The following is a 19,459-nucleotide window of genomic DNA, read 5'->3' as shown; positions in this document are numbered from 1 at the left end:
TAAATCTGGCTTAATGTTCCTCAGTCTCAAGTCTTCTGCAACAGGTTTTCTTCTAAGATCGCCCTCTAATTGGCTTCATCCATATTCCCATCAACTCTGACCAGCTTCCCTGTCCTTGCTAAAGAAAAGCATCCCTGCAACATGATGCTACCACCATTATGTTTCACAATGGGGATGGTGTGTTCAGGGTGATTTGCAGTGTTAGTTGCATTTAGGCAACTCATCTCATCAATGTTGGTCTCATCTGATCTGATCTGATCTGATCTGATCTGATCTAATCTGTTTGCTGTGTCGCTCATATGGCTTGTCGCAAACTGGACTTTGCTGTGGGTCTCTGCAGCTCCTCCAGAGTTACCATGAGCCTCTTGCCTGTTACTTCAATTAATTCTTTCCTTGCTTGCCCTGTCAGTTAGGCGGAAGTCTTGAAAGGCTTGCAGTTGTGCCATACTCTTTCCATTTTTCGATGATGGATTGAACAGTTCTCTCTAGAAGATGTTCAAAGATTAAAATATTTTTTAAAACCCAACCCTGCTTTAAACTTCTCCACAACTTTATCCCTGACCTCTCTGGTGTGTTCCTTCGGCTTCATGATGCTGCTTGTTCACTAATGTTCTCTAACAAACCTCTGAGGGCTTCAAAGAACAGCTGTATTTATGCGGAGAATAAATTACACACAAGTGGACTCTGGTTACTAATTGGCTGACCTTGAAGGCAATTGATTCAACTGGATCGGAGTAATATTGGGCTGAATACAAATGCACACCACACTTTTTAGATATTTATTTGTAATCTGTTCCTTTCACTTCACAATTTTGCCCCATGTGGTGTTAGTCTACCACATAAAATCCCAATAAAATACATTTGCGTTTGTGGTTGTAATGTGACAAACTGTGGAAAAGTTCAAGGGGTAGGAATACTTCTGCAAGGCACTGTAAAGTCTCTTTAGGTGGAGACCCAAAGATTTGAGGATTAACTTACTATATCAACCATATTCATGTCTTGTGAATGGCAACTGTGCATTATGTGAAGCCATGCATTCTGTAAAAAAACATACAGGCAAACAGATATGCTCTGAAAGGATCAGAGTTCCACCCTTTAGACTTGCTGAATAAGAGCTGGAATAGGTGATTCACACACTTGATGGCCCTCAAACATCCTTGCTACACAAAATTGACACCAAAATACAATTCGTGCTCTCTGAACAATGGCGAGTGAGTCATCTCTTCAAGTCCACAATCCGTCGTTGTAAGGATTTCTTGAATTTTGGTAGACCTCCTTTTGTCTACTCAGTGCTCAGCCTGTATTCTGCTTGTCCCGCCTGGTACCAGGGAACCCCTCAATGATACACACAAGTCAGTGCTCAGTGAGACGTTCAAAGTTTATTGTGGGAGACAGGAGTATATATACGCACACACACAAAGAACCAAAGAAAAGGTGGATGCAGAAGTGTTTACATCCAGTCTAGAATGCTTTTAACAGATAAGGTAAGGAAGAACATAAATTTAGGAGTAGCTCTCAATTTACGAGCGTTTAACAGTTTTACGACCTTTAACATAAACTTCCATAGGATGTGTTTTTTGAAAGCACAGCTTATGTCGTGAGAACAGGACGAAAATCACTCTGTTCTCATGCACACAGAATACAATGAAACATACTAAAAATCAAATATTCCCTACAATTCCCCCCTTTTATTCATAAGAAATATCGTTGAATAAAACTCAGAGCTTTCAAGAAGTCGCTGGCGGATAATAGGTCATCGGACGCGGCGCAGGAACATAACCTGAAACATACTTGTACAAAAGATTTTGCACACAGCGAAAAATACATGGACCTAAAAGACATAACAACAATAAAATAAACAAAACCGGTACGACAAGGGAGAGATAAGGAGCCCATTGACCAAACAAAGTATACCAAACTCCCCAACCTACTTGACCCTTTTCATCATCCTTTAACTGAGAAGCAACCTCGCGCATCTTTTCCAAAGCAGTAGAAATTTTTCCATGTTCATCATCATTAGCTGGAATGTATGTACAACAACTATCACCTATCATAGCACAAACACCCCCCTTCTCTGCGAGGATTAAATCAAGGGCCATTCTATTCTGTACCGTGGTCAGTCGAAGAGCAGTTAATTCCCCTTTAATACCTTCTACAGCAATATTAGTGGCATTAACAAAAGTAGCTAACCTGTAATGTGTTACCTCAATCTGATTCCATAATTGAGTCACACCATATTGAGGAAAAAAAGCATGCCAAAATTTAACTGCCTTAATCTGTAACTGATGATCAGGGGGAGGGAATGGATCACTATCTCGTTTAAGGCGAGCATGATGTTGGGTTCCACGTGGGTTTCGTGTGACCAGTGTAAAAGAGCCTCTAAATTGAGAAGGGGCACAAATTCCAGCCCAGTTAGCAGGGAGGAAAATGTAAACAGCCTTATCACAAACCCAATACCAATCTGAATAGTGATTAATGGTCCCACGGGGGCCAGGGTGGATTACTGAGCAATTACCTTCAGGACAAGAACGATCTGGAGAATAGGGAAAATATGCTTCACTACACATATCTAGATGCATGTTTCCAAGAAATACAGAGCCATTTCCTATAAAGCAATAAGGATATTTAAAATTGGGCAAAGTGAAGACCTGGAAAGCAGTGACGAGAGCTCTTTTCCTCGTGCTGAAGCGGAGGAGGCTAATATCTAAAGCAGTAAGTGAATAGTCACAAGGGTTTGAGAAATTATGATCGTAGTGCATCAGTCTGCACCACCAGTCAGACCCTGTTTGATTCAAAAATAAGCTATGTGTCAGGTTAGAGTTAATATACTGAGTACCATTTCGACAGTAGGAACTAATACAAACTCGTGCAGCTACTAAGAGAGCTGATTCATTACCAGGTAGGGGTCTCAGTGACGTCTGTCCTACAGCGGAAGGGAAATGTTGGCACACATAACAAGACTCATTGGTATATTGCTTAGCGGTCCAATTAGCGAATCTCCAAAAAACATTATCATGTGGATGAGGTTGCACTATGTACAACAATTCCTTGTTCAAGATTAGGAGGACAAAAAGAAACTTCATCCTAAGGCAGGAGAGGTTTCCACTCCTAGTGCTGTTCTACAAACTCTACAGGATGGAGTGTGACCAAAAGAATACACAGAAATATAACAAGTTGAGTGCAAACTCATAAATAACTACTAGTGGTGAACTATTGCCTTTCTTGACGATACAGTGCTCAGAGTGCGGGCACGCCCAATCTGCACTCGTCCCACCTTACGAGGCGCTAAGACACCACCAGAAATGCTACACTAATAGCAGAAGTAAAGTCATTCAGTGGCAACCCCAGGCGATCCCTCTGTGTCACGTCACTCTCTCTATGTCACATCACGGGTTGGACATCACTGCAGCACGTCTTTAGTCTAGGAAACAAAAATCACAGAGACAGAAAGATAATAATACACACATTTATTCATCCTTTGGTCTCACGCCGACAGGACATCTCTTCAGCCTAGTAGCATGGATCCACTGTGGAAAAAGATCAGTTAAGACAGCAGTACGAGTAATTGCGATTATTTCTGCTGGTCCATCATATTTACAATCTCCCAGTTTTCTGGGGGTCAAAGATTTTACCAGAACAATATCTCCCACATTAAAAGGATGTGTGGGTTTTGTTGAGGGTATTGGAGTCACATTAGCAATTTGTTCATAATGTTTAGTTAGAGTATCTATCAGAGCAGCAGAATATTCAGCAATATGTACATCAAGATCAGTTGTTCCTATCGCGGGTTTACCTTTCCTCCATGGCACGGGAAAGGGTCTGCCAAATATAATTTCATGTGGGGACATGTGCACGTCTTTTCTTGGTGTCATTCTCATTTCAGCTAGAACAGCAGGTAACAGATCAACCCAGTTTTTACTTCCCATGGTTTGCATTGCTTTAGTCAATTTTTCTTTCAGTGTCCTATTTGTTCTTTCTACTATACCTGATGAGTGTGGATGATAAGGAATGTGAAAATACCAGGACAGTGAAAGATATTTACACAAATTCTGTGTTACCTGAGATGTAAAAGGTGTTCCTTTATCTGAGTCAATAGCATGAGGCACGCCATAACGAGGTATTATTTCTTTCGCTAAAACTCGGGTCACCACCTTTGCATTCTCATGAGCACACGGGAAAGCTTCCACCCACCTAGAAAACTTGTCTACCAAAACCAGAAGATATTTGAATGTGCCACATGCAGGCATATGCGTAAAATCAATTTGCCACTCTGCAAACGGGGCAGTAGGTAATAGAAGACTTTCGTGTTTACCTAAACCCTTTGTCACATTATTCTGAGCACACACCAAACATCTAGATATTAATGAATCAACTGTTCCAAGCATGTTGGCTATGCAAAAGAGTTTTTTCATATCTTCCTTAACCCCCCTTCGCGCGCGATGTGTAACACCGTGGAACTCGCGCACGAGGAACGGAAGACAATGAGATGGCAGGCACAAACGACCATCAGCACAATACCATAAACCATCAGAAGCAACATAGGCACCTTGAGCTTGCCAAAAAGAGGAATCATTCGGCGTGGCTGAAGCTTGCAAAGACCATAAATCTACATCAGGAATCAAAGAGCTAGCAAGAAAGGATGTATTGATCAAATCAGAACCAGAGTCAGGAAAGAAAATCTGTTTTTGAGCTGCTTTTTTAGCAATACAATCAGCTAGAGAATTACCTCGCACTTCCATAGAGTCCCCAGAAGAATGACCCTTAGTTTTTACAATAGCGAGAGTACTAGGTAGATGACATGCGTCTATCAAATCCTGAACTAGAGAAGAATGAGAAATTGGCTTACCCTCAGCAGAACGAAAACCCCTGGATTGCCAGATGCGGCCAAAGTCATGAGCGATACCAAAAGCGTAACGAGAATCAGTGTATATAGTGACATCTTTTCCCTCAGAAAGAACACACGCACGAGTTAGAGCAAAAAGTTCAGCTGCCTGAGCAGATGAGAAAGGGAGAGAGTAAGCTTCAATGGTTATATCTGGCAATGCACACACAGCATAACCACAAAGAAATTTCCCATCATACGGTTTTGAACAAGAACCATCTACAAACAGAGTGTCACCAGTTGCTAATGGAGTAGAAGACAGATCAGGGCGTATACTAGTGGAGTGAATGATCTCTGAACAGCAGTCATGATCTGTATCTACTAACGTGTCGTCCTGTGCATTGATCAAGCGTGCCAGAGCATATCCAAGGGTGTCAAAAGAAGAGGTGGATTTTATCTCTAAGTTACTTGTAGAACAAAGGATAATCTCATACCCAGACCTTCTCTGAGCCGTCATATGTTGTGTTTGAAGGTTCTGTAGCACTTGTTTAACTTGATGTGGAGAATACAAAATTAAAGGATGAGAGAGAACAATCTTCTCAGCATCTTGTACCATCACCGCACAGGCGGCCACAGCCCTGAGACAGGCAGGCAAACCTTGTGCCACAGCATCTAAAGTTTTAGATAAGAAAGCACATCAGGCACAACAGGTGCTACAGGGATAATTATGTCATTTATTTTCCTTAGATCTTGTGTAAATCTCCACGTACCATCAGGTTTCAAGACTGGGTTAACAGGTGTGTTATAAGAACTTACACATGGTTTAACAACACCCTGCTTGAGCAGTGAGCCTAAAATCTCATCTATTCCTGAAGCCTTGGCCTCGGAGAGTGGATATTGTTTGATGTACACAGGTTGCAAGTGTTTTAATTTAGCTTTATAAGGCACACAGTGAACTAACCCCACCTCATCCTTATGTTCAGCCCACAGACTGCTTGGCACACATTCAAGGGCAGCAGGAAGAGAGCTGTTCTGTGAAGAAAGGAAACAATTATTTACACGCATATTTGTAAGGTGGGAGAAAGAAACTGAATCAGGCACTTCAACAGTGAGTTTCGCTCCAGAAAAAGTCAGGGACATGTGTAGCCTACTCATTAAATCACGACCTAACAGATTAAAAGGACAATCAGGCATGCAAACAAAACGATGAAAAAGATGAATTCCCTTATCTAAAGGACATGTTACAGTTAATTGGGGAGTAAAATAATTCCGTTGAGAAACCCCTTCAATTCCCACAGAGCTGATACTTTTATTCGAGAGCGGCCCCTCGTAATCACGACCCAAAGATGACATTGTGGCTCCCGTATCAACCAAAAAAGAGAATACGGAACCATCTATACATAATTCTATAAAGGGCAACTCATTAACCTGAGGTGACTCGAAAGTACAAAGTAACATTGCGGGGCTGGAACTCTGCGGGCATCCCTATGCATCATATGCTCCTACCTGCATCCCTGAGAAGGGATTGGGTCTATATTGCTGTTGTTGTTGTTGTACTCGCTGTGGTGGCTGCTGGGAAGGATTAGGAGAAAACACCACATTAGCATCATTCAATTGATTATACACATTTTGTCCACTACGTCCCTCATCTCGGGCCTTCGTGTGACATTCACGAGCCCAGTGACCTTCTTTATAACAATAATAACAATAACCAGATCTACGGGGTACACTCTGACCCTGCAGACCTCCTCTACCTCTTCCACGGCCTCTTCGGCCTCCTCTACCTCCCTTTTTTCCACCTCTGTATCCTTCACTTTCCACAAACAAACATGCCACTTGTTTATTTTCTAAAATACCATCTCCTTCTAGTGTTCTCACACGCTCACCTAATTTTTTAATAGTCATTGTAGAACGATCTGACAATTGAAACTTTAAAATTTTCACGATTTCTGGTCGACAATTATTCAAGAAGGTTGTAAGGAAAAGTGGGTTAGGATTTTCTTCAGGGAGGGGCATACCACCCAAAAGGGTCCAGGTCTCTCGAAACCGCTCCAGAAACCTGGATGTAGTCTCACTCTTTTCTTGTCTACAATTAGTTACCTGTGACAGATCTTGACTAGCTTGTTGACGTGCAAGAAGATAAGTAGTTAGCTCATCTTTTAAAAGTTTCATAGCCTCATTAGAATTACCCCAATGAAAGTCATATTCCTTCTTTTTCCGTCTTCCCCCACCCTCTACATCTTCCTGTTTCACCACTACAGTCCATGTGTCTTTTTCAGGGTCTAAGCATTTTACTGTTTTTATCAAATCAGCCTCATCGTACCCATCTCCCAAAACCGATTGCAAAATAAAGCGGTAATCCGCACCCACGAGCTGACAGTGCCTAGAAGCCTTTATCAGCATATCAACAAAATGCAAAGGTTTGTTGGGAGAAGGGAGCATCTTAATAATGTCCTTCAGCGTGCTTACGGATGGTGGAAGGATTTTTGGACCCTTTGGTCCCATAGAGAAAACAAACGCAGTATTTTCTTGTCGAGGTTTGGGGCGAGACCTCTCATCCGGACCTTCATCGTCCGAATTATCATCATCCTCACCATCAGTATCCTCGGGATCATCCGATAGAGGGCTGTCAGAAGTTCGTCCTGACACCTTCTTGGGAGTCTTTCCCTTTCCTGAGGCACACACTTCCGACGAAGGTGAGCACGGTTTTGTGGGTACAGGGGAGACAGGCACAGATGGGCAGCTCACAAAAGGATTAGTGGGATTCAAATTAGGATAGATTTTCTCAACAATTAGTTGGTTAGATGCTGACGTTACTATGTCAACAGGATATGGAGGAGGAATCGGAAAGGTTGAGTGAACAGGCGGCTTGAATTTAGTTTCAGATGTAACCTTTGGAATCTTTTTCTTCTGTATTTTAGTTACTTTTATGTCTAAATATTTATCCCAAATAGCTTTCATTTCTACCCATTTTTGATAACATGAACCCATATAAGGATAATCCCAACCTGGATCACCGATACCCTCATATATCTGAGAGTAAGCAGAGGCTAGATATTCAGGCTTAAAAGTACCTCCTCGTGGATAGGTTAAAAATTGAGATTGTGGTTCAGTCCACCCTGATAAATTATCAAGCCAAGGTGTGGTAAAGTAAGTAAGTCCACACCTATTCATCCAGTCACGCGGAACCTCTTCTGGGTCCGGCTTTGGATAAGTAGTTGTGTTCTTATTACCCATTTTATAAATGTGAATAAACCCGCGACAGAAAAAACCAATATCTTCAACAAACAACACACAATACTTCAACAAAGACAACAACAAAGAGCTCAACAAAGACAATAACAAAGAGCGGGCAACAGAATACAGCTTCCACACTATGCTTCAGTTCAAGGAACCTTTCAGAAGCGAGCGCGCGCTAAACAGGCGTAAAAGCCCCAAGACAATCCTCCCCCGTACTGTATATGGTCCAGATACCAAAAACCAGTGAGCGTGCTTGCTCTATGCTTATAGAGAAAAAAATTTAAAAGCAGCACTCACCTGATTAGAGGTATCCCGGACAGAGCCCCCAAATTGTAAGGATTTCTTGAATTTTGGTAGACCTCCTTTTGTCTACTCAGTGCTCAGCCTGTATTCTGCTTGTCCCGCCTGGTACCAGGGAACCCCTCAATGATACACACAAGTCAGTGCTCAGTGAGACGTTCAAAGTTTATTGTGGGAGACAGGAGTATATATACGCACACACACAAAGAACCAAAGAAAAGGTGGATGCAGAAGTGTTTACATCCAGTCTAGAATGCTTTTAACAGATAAGGTAAGGAAGAACATAAATTTAGGAGTAGCTCTCAATTTACGAGCGTTTAACAGTTTTACGACCTTTAACATAAACTTCCATAGGATGTGTTTTTTGAAAGCACAGCTTATGTCGTGAGAACAGGACGAAAATCACTCTGTTCTCATGCACACAGAATACAATGAAACATACTAAAAATCAAATATTCCCTACAGTCGTCTTATTCCAAATGTCGCTCCGAGTCCCTGCTATTGACACTTGAATAGAAGTCAAGTACCAGGCGAATACAGACAAGGCAAGAAGGATGAGAGTCAGTGCTTTAAAAAAAATTTAAACAGAGCACACCATGGTGATATTTAGTTCTTGCTTTAATTTATCTCAGCTGAGTTCTGCGAGATCGCTCAGAAGCACAAAGCATACTTGATATAAATGTTCTGCTAATATTTGAGATTGTTTTAAACGCTCCCTGAGCTCCAACTGTTCTCTAATTTATTAAAGACACACCAGTTAATATAATAAAAAAAAAACATATTTAACGTACACTAGCTTGCGCATGAAGATTTGATTCAAAGGAACTGGATTTACCTGTAATCATTTCGGTGTCATATTAAATTAGTCAAATCGGGTGTTTAAAGTCAGCCTGGTTTTCTTTAATAAGTCGATGTGTTGCTTTGTAATATATTGTGACAGTGTGAGGAATTGATTTGTCAATTGCATACACTTGAAAGCTAAGATTTCTCTTTTCATTATTATAATTTCCTCTCCTATTGTTAGTTTATTACTTTTCTGGTTCATGTCCATCATTTTTAATTTGAGGGTCTAATGTGCTCTCAGAAACTTTGACCAAGGCACACCTGTTGGTTGTTTGTACAACTTGGAATGGTGTGTACACTTCCGGAAAGTGCGGTTTCACGAAAAACTGTCTCTAGAACAGGGGTGCACAAAGGCAGTCCTGGAGAACTGGTGTCATTACCCTTTTCCCCGTTTTTAGAGCCGTTGCCCAATTTCGAACCAGTTCTTTGTTTTCAGATGGCCAAAGCACTGGAAACAAACGGTTCCATGGCGGCAGCAACCCTTTGCTGGGCTAGAACATCAGGGTTTGGGGGCTGGATTATCACGAGCCACAAAATATTTGTGACTATGATCTTTTAAAATGGATGCTGAATGCTCTGAACCAGCACTAGCACTAGACATGAACTATAAACTTTGATAAAAAAGTGGTACTGTAAGAGACCTTGACCAAGGCATAGCTGTTGGTTGTTGGTGCAAGTTGGGTTGGTGTGAATGCTTCCAGAAACTGCTGATTTATTTATTTATTTATTTTTTACAAATAACAGCATCTAAAGCAGCAATGCTCAAATGCAGTCATGGAACTGGTGTCCTTTACACCTATTTAGTTTCCGGAGCTAATTTGAAACCGGTTTCATGGCAGGACCAACACTTTGCCAGGTTAGAGCAAAGAACCGCTTATATCAGGGGTTGGGAGGCAGTTTTCATGTCCAACTAACTGTTTGTGCTCAAATGCTTTATAGTAATGATAAAGCCAGGAGAACTACTCACAAACTAATGGAAATGGGAAAAAATTGCAAGTTCTTATAAGGTTCGCTATTGAACCGGCTCTAAACCAGCACTAGCACCAGCCATGAACTACCACCTGGTTCACTTTGGTAGGAAAGGGGTACTTGAGCTTGTAATTTACCACCACTTCAACACACCCACAAGATTATCTTGTTTTTGAGCAGAAAAATCACTAACCTGTGCTGGACACTGGCTCTCCAGAACTGGATTTAAACAGCCAAGACACTAGAATGCAAACAAAAAAAAAAAAACTTCTGACAACACCTTATCCAGTTTGACTCAAAAAACATTACATTTTACAAAGCTGCAACGGTCACTTCATATTTATGGAACTTATTTTGCTGCCAATAAAGAGACATCATTTTGTAATTATTCATAGAAATGACAATGAATCCATTCTTGATTTAAGATGAAGCTCTGTGGGTAAAATGTTACCTTCTAAGATCATCTTAAGGGCTAAGATCAAAGGCCTGAGTACCAGGAAGGTCATAATAACTCAAATAATCACTCTTTGCAACCGTGGTAAAAAGAAAAGCATCTCAGAACACCAAAATATTGCAAACTTTAAGGTGGATCAGCTAAAAGAGAATACAGTATGACCACATCTGGCTCAGTCTTATCAACCAAGACGAGAAATCTGAAGCTGATGTGATCAAGACCACTCTCTGCCCTCTGGACTTGTCTGGCTTATCCTGATCTGGTTGGAGATCTTGTTCCCCTTAGCCCTTGGGATGAACCTCATGTGGTCTGCTTGGGATGCGTGTGGTGACAAGGGATGGTTCTACTTTACCATGAAGATGCTCCTGGCTTCGGCTGTTGCAGACAGCTGTTCTCTGAGGACTCGTGACTGCAGTCGCTCGATAATTCAGGACTGGAATTTCCTACAGTCTACCTGAGCATTCAATAACAAACTGGACTCTATATTAACTTAAACACATTATCTGTTATATTGAACTTCCAGCCTCCTACACAGTATGACTGCAGATCAATCCCTGCTATCCGTTCTATCAAATGAGGTTCCTCTCAAGGTTTCTTCCTATTGCCATCTCCCTTAGCTTCCTCATCAGGGACAATCTGATCATTTTAATTCATAAAAATTTTCTAGCATTTCATACCCATTTCCAAAATTTCATTTGATTCTGAATTTAATATAATTAAAGCTACTGTTTAGGTGGTTTTAACGTTGAAATCTTTGCAATTAATTAAGTTTTTACTGTAAAACGTTTAACATGTTTACTCCATGAACTGAACAGGAAAAGCACTGAACCTGTAATCTCCCTATTACATCACTTTACAAAATAGACATACTGATCCAAAGACAAGCTTCTGGCACATTGATTTCTTTATGTAATGTTAGGAGTTTATCTAAAGCACACTGAACTCTTAAGTTCTGTCAGATGCATCAACACAATCGCTTGCTGGCTAACAAGATTTTCTCCTTCAGGAACTTATACAATTGAGTTAAAAGAAGGAGGCAGTATTGATTTGAGCTTTAGATTTGCATGCTTAGAGCACGGTAAGTGCCTCCTGAGAATAGCTTGAACTGTCTGTGATTTTTTTTCCCCCTGCAAGATAATTATACTCATAAAGGAACGATTGCTTGGTTGTGGTTCGCTCTCGATGTGGGAAAAAATAAAAAATAAAATGAACCTGATCTACAAACATGCAGGGCATTCAGAGCAATCACGATAATGTAATAATTAAACATTATTTAATATCCACAGATCAGAATATGAGTCAGTTCTTTCTTTATTCGCAGCCTCTCATTTTGGTGAGCCTTCATCCTGGATGTGGAACTGCTGGTTAGGTTTGGTAGACTCCAGCATCAGCTCGTAGAGCTGCCCGACCTGTTCATCCTGAAAGTCTCTGAGCTGCTTCTCGGACAGGTCAGCACCGAACACCATCTTTTCGCCTCCGGCCACCTCGAGCACCTGCGTCTGTAGGGTGTCCCTGTAGTTCTAGAGCCAGAATAAGATGTGTAGGTCAAATCAAAGGAAGGTAAACAAGGTATGGGGAAGGTATAACATAATGGGGGGGAACATTTCACAGTGCTTTTAAATTCTCAAATTTGATTGGCCAGAAGGTGTCATTGACAGGGACTATGGTAGATGATCCACATAAACAAATATGGTAAAAGAAGGTGTGGTACAATCTTCTTTGAAAAAAAGTTTATTATTTACAAATTTTTTGGAAGTAGTCCCCAGTGTCAGCGCTTTGAGTGTGGACACATTTCTGTCTCTACAGGAGCCAGATTACTGACTAGCGGTGGCAATTCCGAGGTTCAGTCGAGCAAAAAAACGCTTAATACAGACATGACTAGCGGCTCTGACTTTCTTGCACTCGACCAAAAAACTACGTCATGTTCTCTGATTATTTTTTCACATCATTTAGCTTTGCGCTCTGTCACTCTGTATTATGAGTATAAGTGTAAGGCATGCAAACTGCTTGACTCAGACACAGAAGAACAGAGTAGTATTGATTCAATATATAGAAGATCCTGGTATTATTTATTTATTTATTTATTTGCTTGTTCGTTTTAACTTTAAGAACGTTCCTGACCTCCGTGAACCCAGAGCAGAAGGATATCTAGCATGTCTGGAAAAAGTCAAAGCTGTAATGGAGGTCAGATATCAGGTGTGACCCGTCTCCTTTGTACTGCGGACTGAAATTGCTCTCGCGCTGCAGCAATACCGCCTCGTATGATCAGCCATTTCTTTTCACACCGAAGAAAGTTCTTCTCGGCACGCACTGCAGACCGGAAAGACACGCACAGAAAATCAAAGTTTATGATGATGATTCCTCTGGTCCGAGTGTAGAAAAATGCGATTGTGGATTCTTCACCATGGACGAAGGTAGCGTACGATGAGCTCATTCATAAAAAGGAAAACCTTGGAGTCATTCATTCACTCATTCATGAAATGTCGTGGAGATCTGGACACAATTCAATTTCAGGAGCAAGGAGCCATTTGTCTGAGAGGCTTCCTTCCCTGCATAATGTAATTAGACTGAATGTTTGCCAAGCAGCTATATTTTAAAAATCACAAGGATTGTTCAATGGCTGGCTTTTTAGCGGTGTTGACGCACTGAACTCCAAGGTCTAGTGCTGGTAGTGATGTCATCAGTCTGGAGTAAACTGGCTTTCCCAAGGGCAAAGCACTTAAACAGATCTGTAAAAAAAAAAACTCCTATTGAAATAACTGGTGGTACCACCAGCCTGCATAATGGTTATCGATCGGCATTCATTGTGTGTTTATATTTTTCTTTGGACGCCACCACACTGACTGCTTCACCCATGAAAATATGGGGCCGTGTGAAACTTGAGTGGCTTTGAGGGTTCATGATTGATCTTAAATCCGAGAACCGTCACATGATAAGCTCTTTATATTCTTGATTCTGATTGGTCGGAAGGTGTTGATGGATAACTGTTACTCTAAGAGTGAAGGCAATGTATTGATGCGTATTGAGTTACAAATTTTCGCAGATGCGAAGCAACGGTTCTACTTCTGGTTCAATCTCAGATTTAGCTCACGTGTATTGTACAACTATAGACACTGCAGTGTACCACATGCACACCAATATTTACAATTATATATAATATTATTAGTTTGTAAAAGAATACATAAAAAAGTCTGGTATATTGTATGTGTGTGCATGTGGGGAAGAAATGAGTCAGCCTCAATAAAGGTTTCCATGAATCAGTCCCGGAGCACGATGATAGAAAATGCCTGTCCTGTAAAGCTATCCTGATGGTGAATAATTTAAATAAAACAGAGTTCACAGTCCAATACAGGGGAAAACAGCTCTGAGACAAAGTTATGTCTGTGATTCCCCTCCCGATTTAAAGGCGCAGAGGCAACACTTCACTGTGGGACTCATTTCATTTGGTCTGATTATGGTTTTAGTGTGGGGAAAGGCAACAGATTTAGTCACATATACATTACTGCACAGTGAAATTCCTTCCTCGCATATCCCAGCGTAACTGGGGTCAGAGCGCAGCTTCAGCCATGATTTAGCGGCCCTGGAGCAGATTTTTTTAAGAGCCTTGCTCAAGGGCCCAACAGTGGCAACCTGGTGGAGCTGAGGACCGAACTGCCAATCTTCCGATCAGTAACTCAGTAACTTAGCCCTCTGCGCCACCACTGCCCTATTACTGTACATTCGTGTCAAAGGCATAAAAACACTTACTTTGTCAGGCTTAAGAACGAATCAGATTTACGAGCGTGATCCCCGGAAGGGAACTCGTTCATAAGTCAGGGACTACCTGCATTCTATCACTTCCAAAGTAACAGCTAATTTACTGGTAGTTGTATGGCAGGCAGTCAATACAAGTCTATTGATAAAATTCAACCCTAACAATGTAAGCTAGCAGGAAGGAGGCGGGGCTTCCAGAAACCATGGTGCATCACGTGAAAAGGAGTATTGTGTACGCTTAACTGTAGTACTGCATAACACATGGCGTAAATCTCGATAAAGTCGTGATAAATCTTCATTAAGGGGCGAAGGAGTTCAGCATCCTGCCTCGTTTAACTCACTTGATTGTCAACTAATTACTGAAGTCTAAATGGTTTTTGCAAAGGAACAGAAACACAAAGCTGTGGCAGTTTCTTTCATGACCCGGGTCGATCCATGACTCGAATGATTTAAGCCATCGATCAGCTTTCAAATTAAAATTCACTGTTTTCTCTATCATGCATGAAGATGTACAGCTATACGGCCAATTAAATAAAAGTTCATCACTGGCTAAAACTTTCCTCATATTATATTAAATCCATCTCCTGGTGTTTATTGATTATAAATAGGACTTATTTTAAGCCCCAGCCCTACACCTGAGTCTGTTTCTTTCAGTTATCTGAAGCAGTAACTATCTCCCTTTTCCACTTCTTCATTTTCCTTACTCTTCTTTCTCACTCCACTTCTACTATTCTCTCTTTCTCTTTCTCTCTGTCTCTCTCTCTCTCTCTCCCCTTCTTGTTCCCTTTCTCTTTTTATCCCTCTCGAGAGAAAGCTTGTCTAGTGCAATGTGGCCGATTTATTAGGCGGGAAGAACTCCACTGGGCCTTTGGGAGTAATTGGATTAGAGTGAACACTCAGTGCTACTAATCGCATTTGGAGACTCGCTCAGCGTCTGTTTCTGGCTCCACCACCGCCCTTTCCGGCCCTCTTTTTTTTAAACGATCCCCCACCTCTCTTTCAGTGGAGTGCTCTGAAAGGTGAGATGGAGTGCCGAATTGCCCACCTCTTTATGAACGGGGAGGAATGGTCACTCTGGCAATTATCTACAATTACACGTGACACACATTCTGGTCCACTGACCTCGTCTCAGCGCTATGGACTGCATGCCAATGTGTTGGTTTTAAAGTGTACAATTAATGGCTTTAGCTACAGAACTATAGTTTATAGATTATGAGTCACATTGGAGTAGGCCTGTAATGTAGATTAACAACAAAAAAAAAATCTAAGGGCAGTTTTAGGGGCATTAGCTGGTCTACTGACTTCCTGTTTTTCTCAGTAGAGGGAAATACGGTGAGGTTCTTGTCTGTACAAATAATCACTGCAGTCGTTCCTGTGAAGATTGATTGAGTGGAACGCCTGATCCTTGAAAATTAACGGATAATTTGACGCATCTGTCTGTTTGCCCCATGAAAGGAGTTCCTGGGAGGCCAGGGTTTCAGACATGAAGCAGGAAGTCTGATCATGGCTCCGACGTACTGAGAAAACTTTCTACCTTGATGGTATCCGAGCACTAGTGAAACACTGAAATAAGTGCATTAGTGTAGCAGGGGATTATATAGAGAAATGAAGGGAGTTTTTATTCTCATGACCGTGTTCTGTTGTTATTGTAGTTAAAAGTCCCAGTTTGACTTGTGTCGTAAATGTTGAAATGAGAAATTTCCGATATGGAACCTACTTGTAGGAATATAAGGTAAGGTAATTATGTTATAGAGGATGTTCCACACTGTGTCTGAAACTCAAGCTCCCACGAGAAGGAATAGTTTGTTCCGGTGACTAATGTCTCAGACAAACTGACACAAGCAACTAATTGTGTGCCATGTATCGTGAGGGAGTTTCAGGAATGAAATGGCTAAATGAATGGAAATTAGACTATGACTTAAAACACTGCGTGGCCAAAACATGTTGCAAACAAGTTTGAGGAATCTCAAAGTATTGTCTAGCATTATGCAAAGTAATCATTAAAATGATTGGAATTGGGTTAAAAAGTGCCCTAATCATACACTTTCTGTCTCTAAAAAAAAAAAAAAAGAATTAAGACTTATATTCCCCATGAAAAGTCATAAAACTGTCATAAAAGATTTTACATCACACTCTTATCCTTTATTTTCTTCTTAGCATGCAGTAAACTCTTTAATTCTTTAAAAAGAATTGAAAAATGTATGAACACGTGTACATATTTAATTAAATTTTGCATGAATAAATGTAAAATTTGTATGTAAACTTTACAATGCTTATACATTTGACTTCAAATTCGTCTATAACATCTAAAATATTTCATCTATACAGGGTCACAAGGGGGGTCTCTGGAGCCTATATGTGGCTATATAGCAGACGTGGGTATACAGGCGGTGTACACCCTGAATAGGCACACACCACAGCCAATTCGGTAACGCAGTTTAGCCTAATCTGCATGTATTTAGAGACCAGTGGGAGGAAACCAGAGTACCCGGAGGAAACCCACCAAGCACGGAGAGAACATGCGAACTCCATGGACACAGACCCCAAGGTGGGAATCGAACCCCCTGGTTCCTGGAGGTGCAAGGCGTCAGTGACTGATATTACGACTTTGTGTATTGGTACAGTATAGTTCTTAATGTATTATTTGGAAAATTTGTTTACAAACTGTATGACCCGGTATGAGAAGTCTGAGAAATGAAGAACAAAATGACATACAGTATGTTCGAACCTGGACCTAGGTGGGGGATGGGGACAGGGTTAACGACTAAGCCATCGTGCCACTCTAGACATATTTTAATTATTATTATTTAATCACCGGCATTGATCATCCTAATCAGCTCATAATAACCATGTCTTCAGGACAATTTGGTGATTTTTCTCTGCTTTTATACATCTGTACAAGTGTGTGTGTGTGTGTGTGTGTGTGCGAGAGCAGTAAAACTGGTGTTATAGGTCACTGTCTGTATGAAGTTTGTGAGGTATGTGAGTTGACTAATTATCATTAATCACTCCTAGATATGACAATCTATAGGTCGTGTGTCTCGTGCGTTGCGTCTGTCTCGAGCGTTGCGTGCGTCGCGCGCGTCACTCACAGGAGATGCACCGTCACCCTGATCAGGAAAACTCTTAAGTGCTGAATGATTAGAAACAAACACGTAGAACACCGAGACGCCCACATGTCAGCACGTTGTGTGGTGCATGGCGCCACCTTCTGGCTGTACTGATAATGATGTGCCTTTACCTCCCATTCCTTCATGAAGTGCTGGACCTGTTCCGGAGAGGCAGATCTGTGTCGCCTGAACTCCTCCTTCACGTACTGATCCCCGAGCGCCCTCAGATCCAGGGGCATGAACCTGTGCAGGATCAGGATCCTCTTATACAGGGCCCGGACCATGGACACGTGACCTGGACTGGACATCGCAAAGGGACAGAATAATGTCCTCTATTAATGACAGTTATATGAAGCTCTCATTCATTTAAACACCCTGTAAAGGGAAGTAATGAGGTGTTGGGAGTTGAGTCCACAGCGTCCTCGCAAACCCGGAAGTACCGCTCGGTTCTACGTTGGTGTTTTCTCACAGCGCGGTTTCACGTTGTTTACTGCCCCCTGCTGGCCCATACACGAACTTCCACCTGCTATCTCATTAAAGAATCTGAAGAAAAAATGTTTAGTTTTTAGTGAAAAAGAACTAATAATAAATAAATAATAGCAGGTATAATGTGATAGTTAGGAACTATGATTATAAGTAGAGACAGCACCATACTATTTTTCCTTCTAATATTTATATTGATACAGAAATCTTATTAGTCAGCTGATATTAGTACCAATTCAGCATAAATTATAAGCATAAATTTTTTTAAGGAAATAAAGCACTAAAAGAAAAAAAAACTGTAGACAAAACAGCAGCTTTCACCTAAAATAGAAATATTTACAATGTGTAATGAAAGATAGGCGGTGCTATGGCAGTGGTTAGCACTGCCACTAGGATCTCCAGGGTGCGGGTTCGATTCCTGGCCAGATTCGATTCCCGTGTGTCCATGGAGTGCATGGAGTTTGCATGTTCTCCCCGTGCTTGGTGGGTTTAAACGGTCTTACAGATAATGGCTTATTATTGCTTATGCTTATTATGCTTATTGGCATAGATTATGCTTACTAACCCTTACGCCCCCTGTCGCTGATATTAGTATCTAGCCATCTTTTATTATTTTTAATGTTTAACTGAAGTACTAAAAAAATAACACTGTAGATAAAACTGCAGCTTTAATAATAGTTTGCAGATTTAAATAGTTTGAATAAATATATCTATTTTGCCAATAAAAAAATTACAATTACAATTACAATTTATTACAATTACAATTGTAATATAAATTACAGTTTTGCCAAACCATGTCCCATGGAATTCTTTGATTTCTCCCTTTGATATATGATTTCCCATTATTATTTTTTTCTGGTATTAGCATTGGGTATCTAATCAGTTTTAATCCATGGCATACTGACAGTCCTAAAATACTAATTAGTGTAATTAAAATATCAGCAAAAATGCAACACACAATCATTGCTCATAACCTATTTACTGTAAGTAATATCATGTGTAATAATAATATTTTATATTAGTAAAAGTATTATGAAACTGTAACTTTCCGCAGCAAACTTTGTATTGTCTAATCAACCTGTATAAATAGCACAGCTTTGATTAGTTTTTATTTAACCCTGATAGTCTTTCTGACTGCAAGAAATAAAAATAATAAGAAAAAAATAAAACAAGTTTAAGCTATATTAATAGGATTAACTATATACAGTAGTACATGCATTAATGTTTATACCTGGATAATACTGTGCTGTTTGCATGTGTTCACTTTGTGTAGTCGTGTGTTGTAGTTGAGTTCTACTCATATGTAGTCTTGTGTTATTTTATATTGTTCTATACAGCACCATGTTCCTGGGAGAACGCTGTTTCATTTGGTTAAAACAACAATAAAAGTCATCTCACATGACATGATGTAGTTACAGGGGATATGAGGGAGGAAAGGACCAGAACGGGCACTACACTGGGGAGCTCGAAATAAAAGGAAATAAA

The 19,459-nt window shown here is 40.7% G+C and overlaps 2 protein-coding genes across 4 annotated transcripts; both read right to left on the bottom strand.

Annotated features, from left to right (window-relative positions):
- Positions 1–1,360: 1,360 nt before the first annotated feature.
- Positions 1,361–8,807, bottom strand: LOC128515528 (uncharacterized). Of its 3 annotated transcripts, none has more exons than XM_053489592.1 (2): positions 8,360–8,807; positions 1,361–3,421 (listed from the first exon to the last, which is right to left on the bottom strand). In XM_053489592.1, the coding sequence occupies exon 2, from the start codon at positions 3,081–3,083 to the stop codon at positions 1,728–1,730; it is 1,356 nt and encodes a 451-aa protein (XP_053345567.1). In that variant the 5' UTR covers positions 3,084–3,421; positions 8,360–8,807; the 3' UTR covers positions 1,361–1,727. The 3 variants fall into 3 exon arrangements, with proteins under 3 accessions (XP_053345567.1, XP_053345569.1, XP_053345568.1); XM_053489594.1 differs by lacking the exon at positions 8,360–8,807 and adding an exon at positions 5,789–5,834; XM_053489593.1 differs by lacking the exon at positions 8,360–8,807 and adding an exon at positions 4,847–4,942.
- Positions 8,808–11,514: 2,707 nt separating this feature from the next.
- sdhaf3 (succinate dehydrogenase complex assembly factor 3) lies at positions 11,515–17,945 on the bottom strand. The gene is made up of 2 exons (XM_053490111.1): positions 17,623–17,945; positions 11,515–12,148 (listed from the first exon to the last, which is right to left on the bottom strand). The coding sequence occupies exons 1-2, from the start codon at positions 17,797–17,799 to the stop codon at positions 11,954–11,956; spliced, it is 372 nt and encodes a 123-aa protein (XP_053346086.1). The 5' UTR covers positions 17,800–17,945; the 3' UTR covers positions 11,515–11,953.
- Positions 17,946–19,459: the final 1,514 nt, after the last annotated feature.

This window comes from Clarias gariepinus, chromosome 28 (genome assembly GCF_024256425.1).
Source record: "Clarias gariepinus isolate MV-2021 ecotype Netherlands chromosome 28, CGAR_prim_01v2, whole genome shotgun sequence".
NCBI lineage: Eukaryota > Metazoa > Chordata > Actinopteri > Siluriformes > Clariidae > Clarias > Clarias gariepinus.
This window is presented reverse-complemented; position numbering and strand designations above follow the sequence as displayed.

Coding starts and splice junctions, on each gene's coding strand:
- sdhaf3 (XM_053490111.1), bottom strand. CDS start 17,799: ATGTCCAGTCCAGGTCACGTGTCCATGGTCCGGGCCCTGTATAAGAGG. Junction 12,149..17,622: donor ACTTCATGAAGGAATGGGAG/GTAAAGGCACAT, acceptor TTCTGGCTCTAG/AACTACAGGGACACCCTACA.
- LOC128515528 (XM_053489592.1), bottom strand. CDS start 3,083: ATGAAGTTTCTTTTTGTCCTCCTAATCTTGAACAAGGAATTGTTGTAC.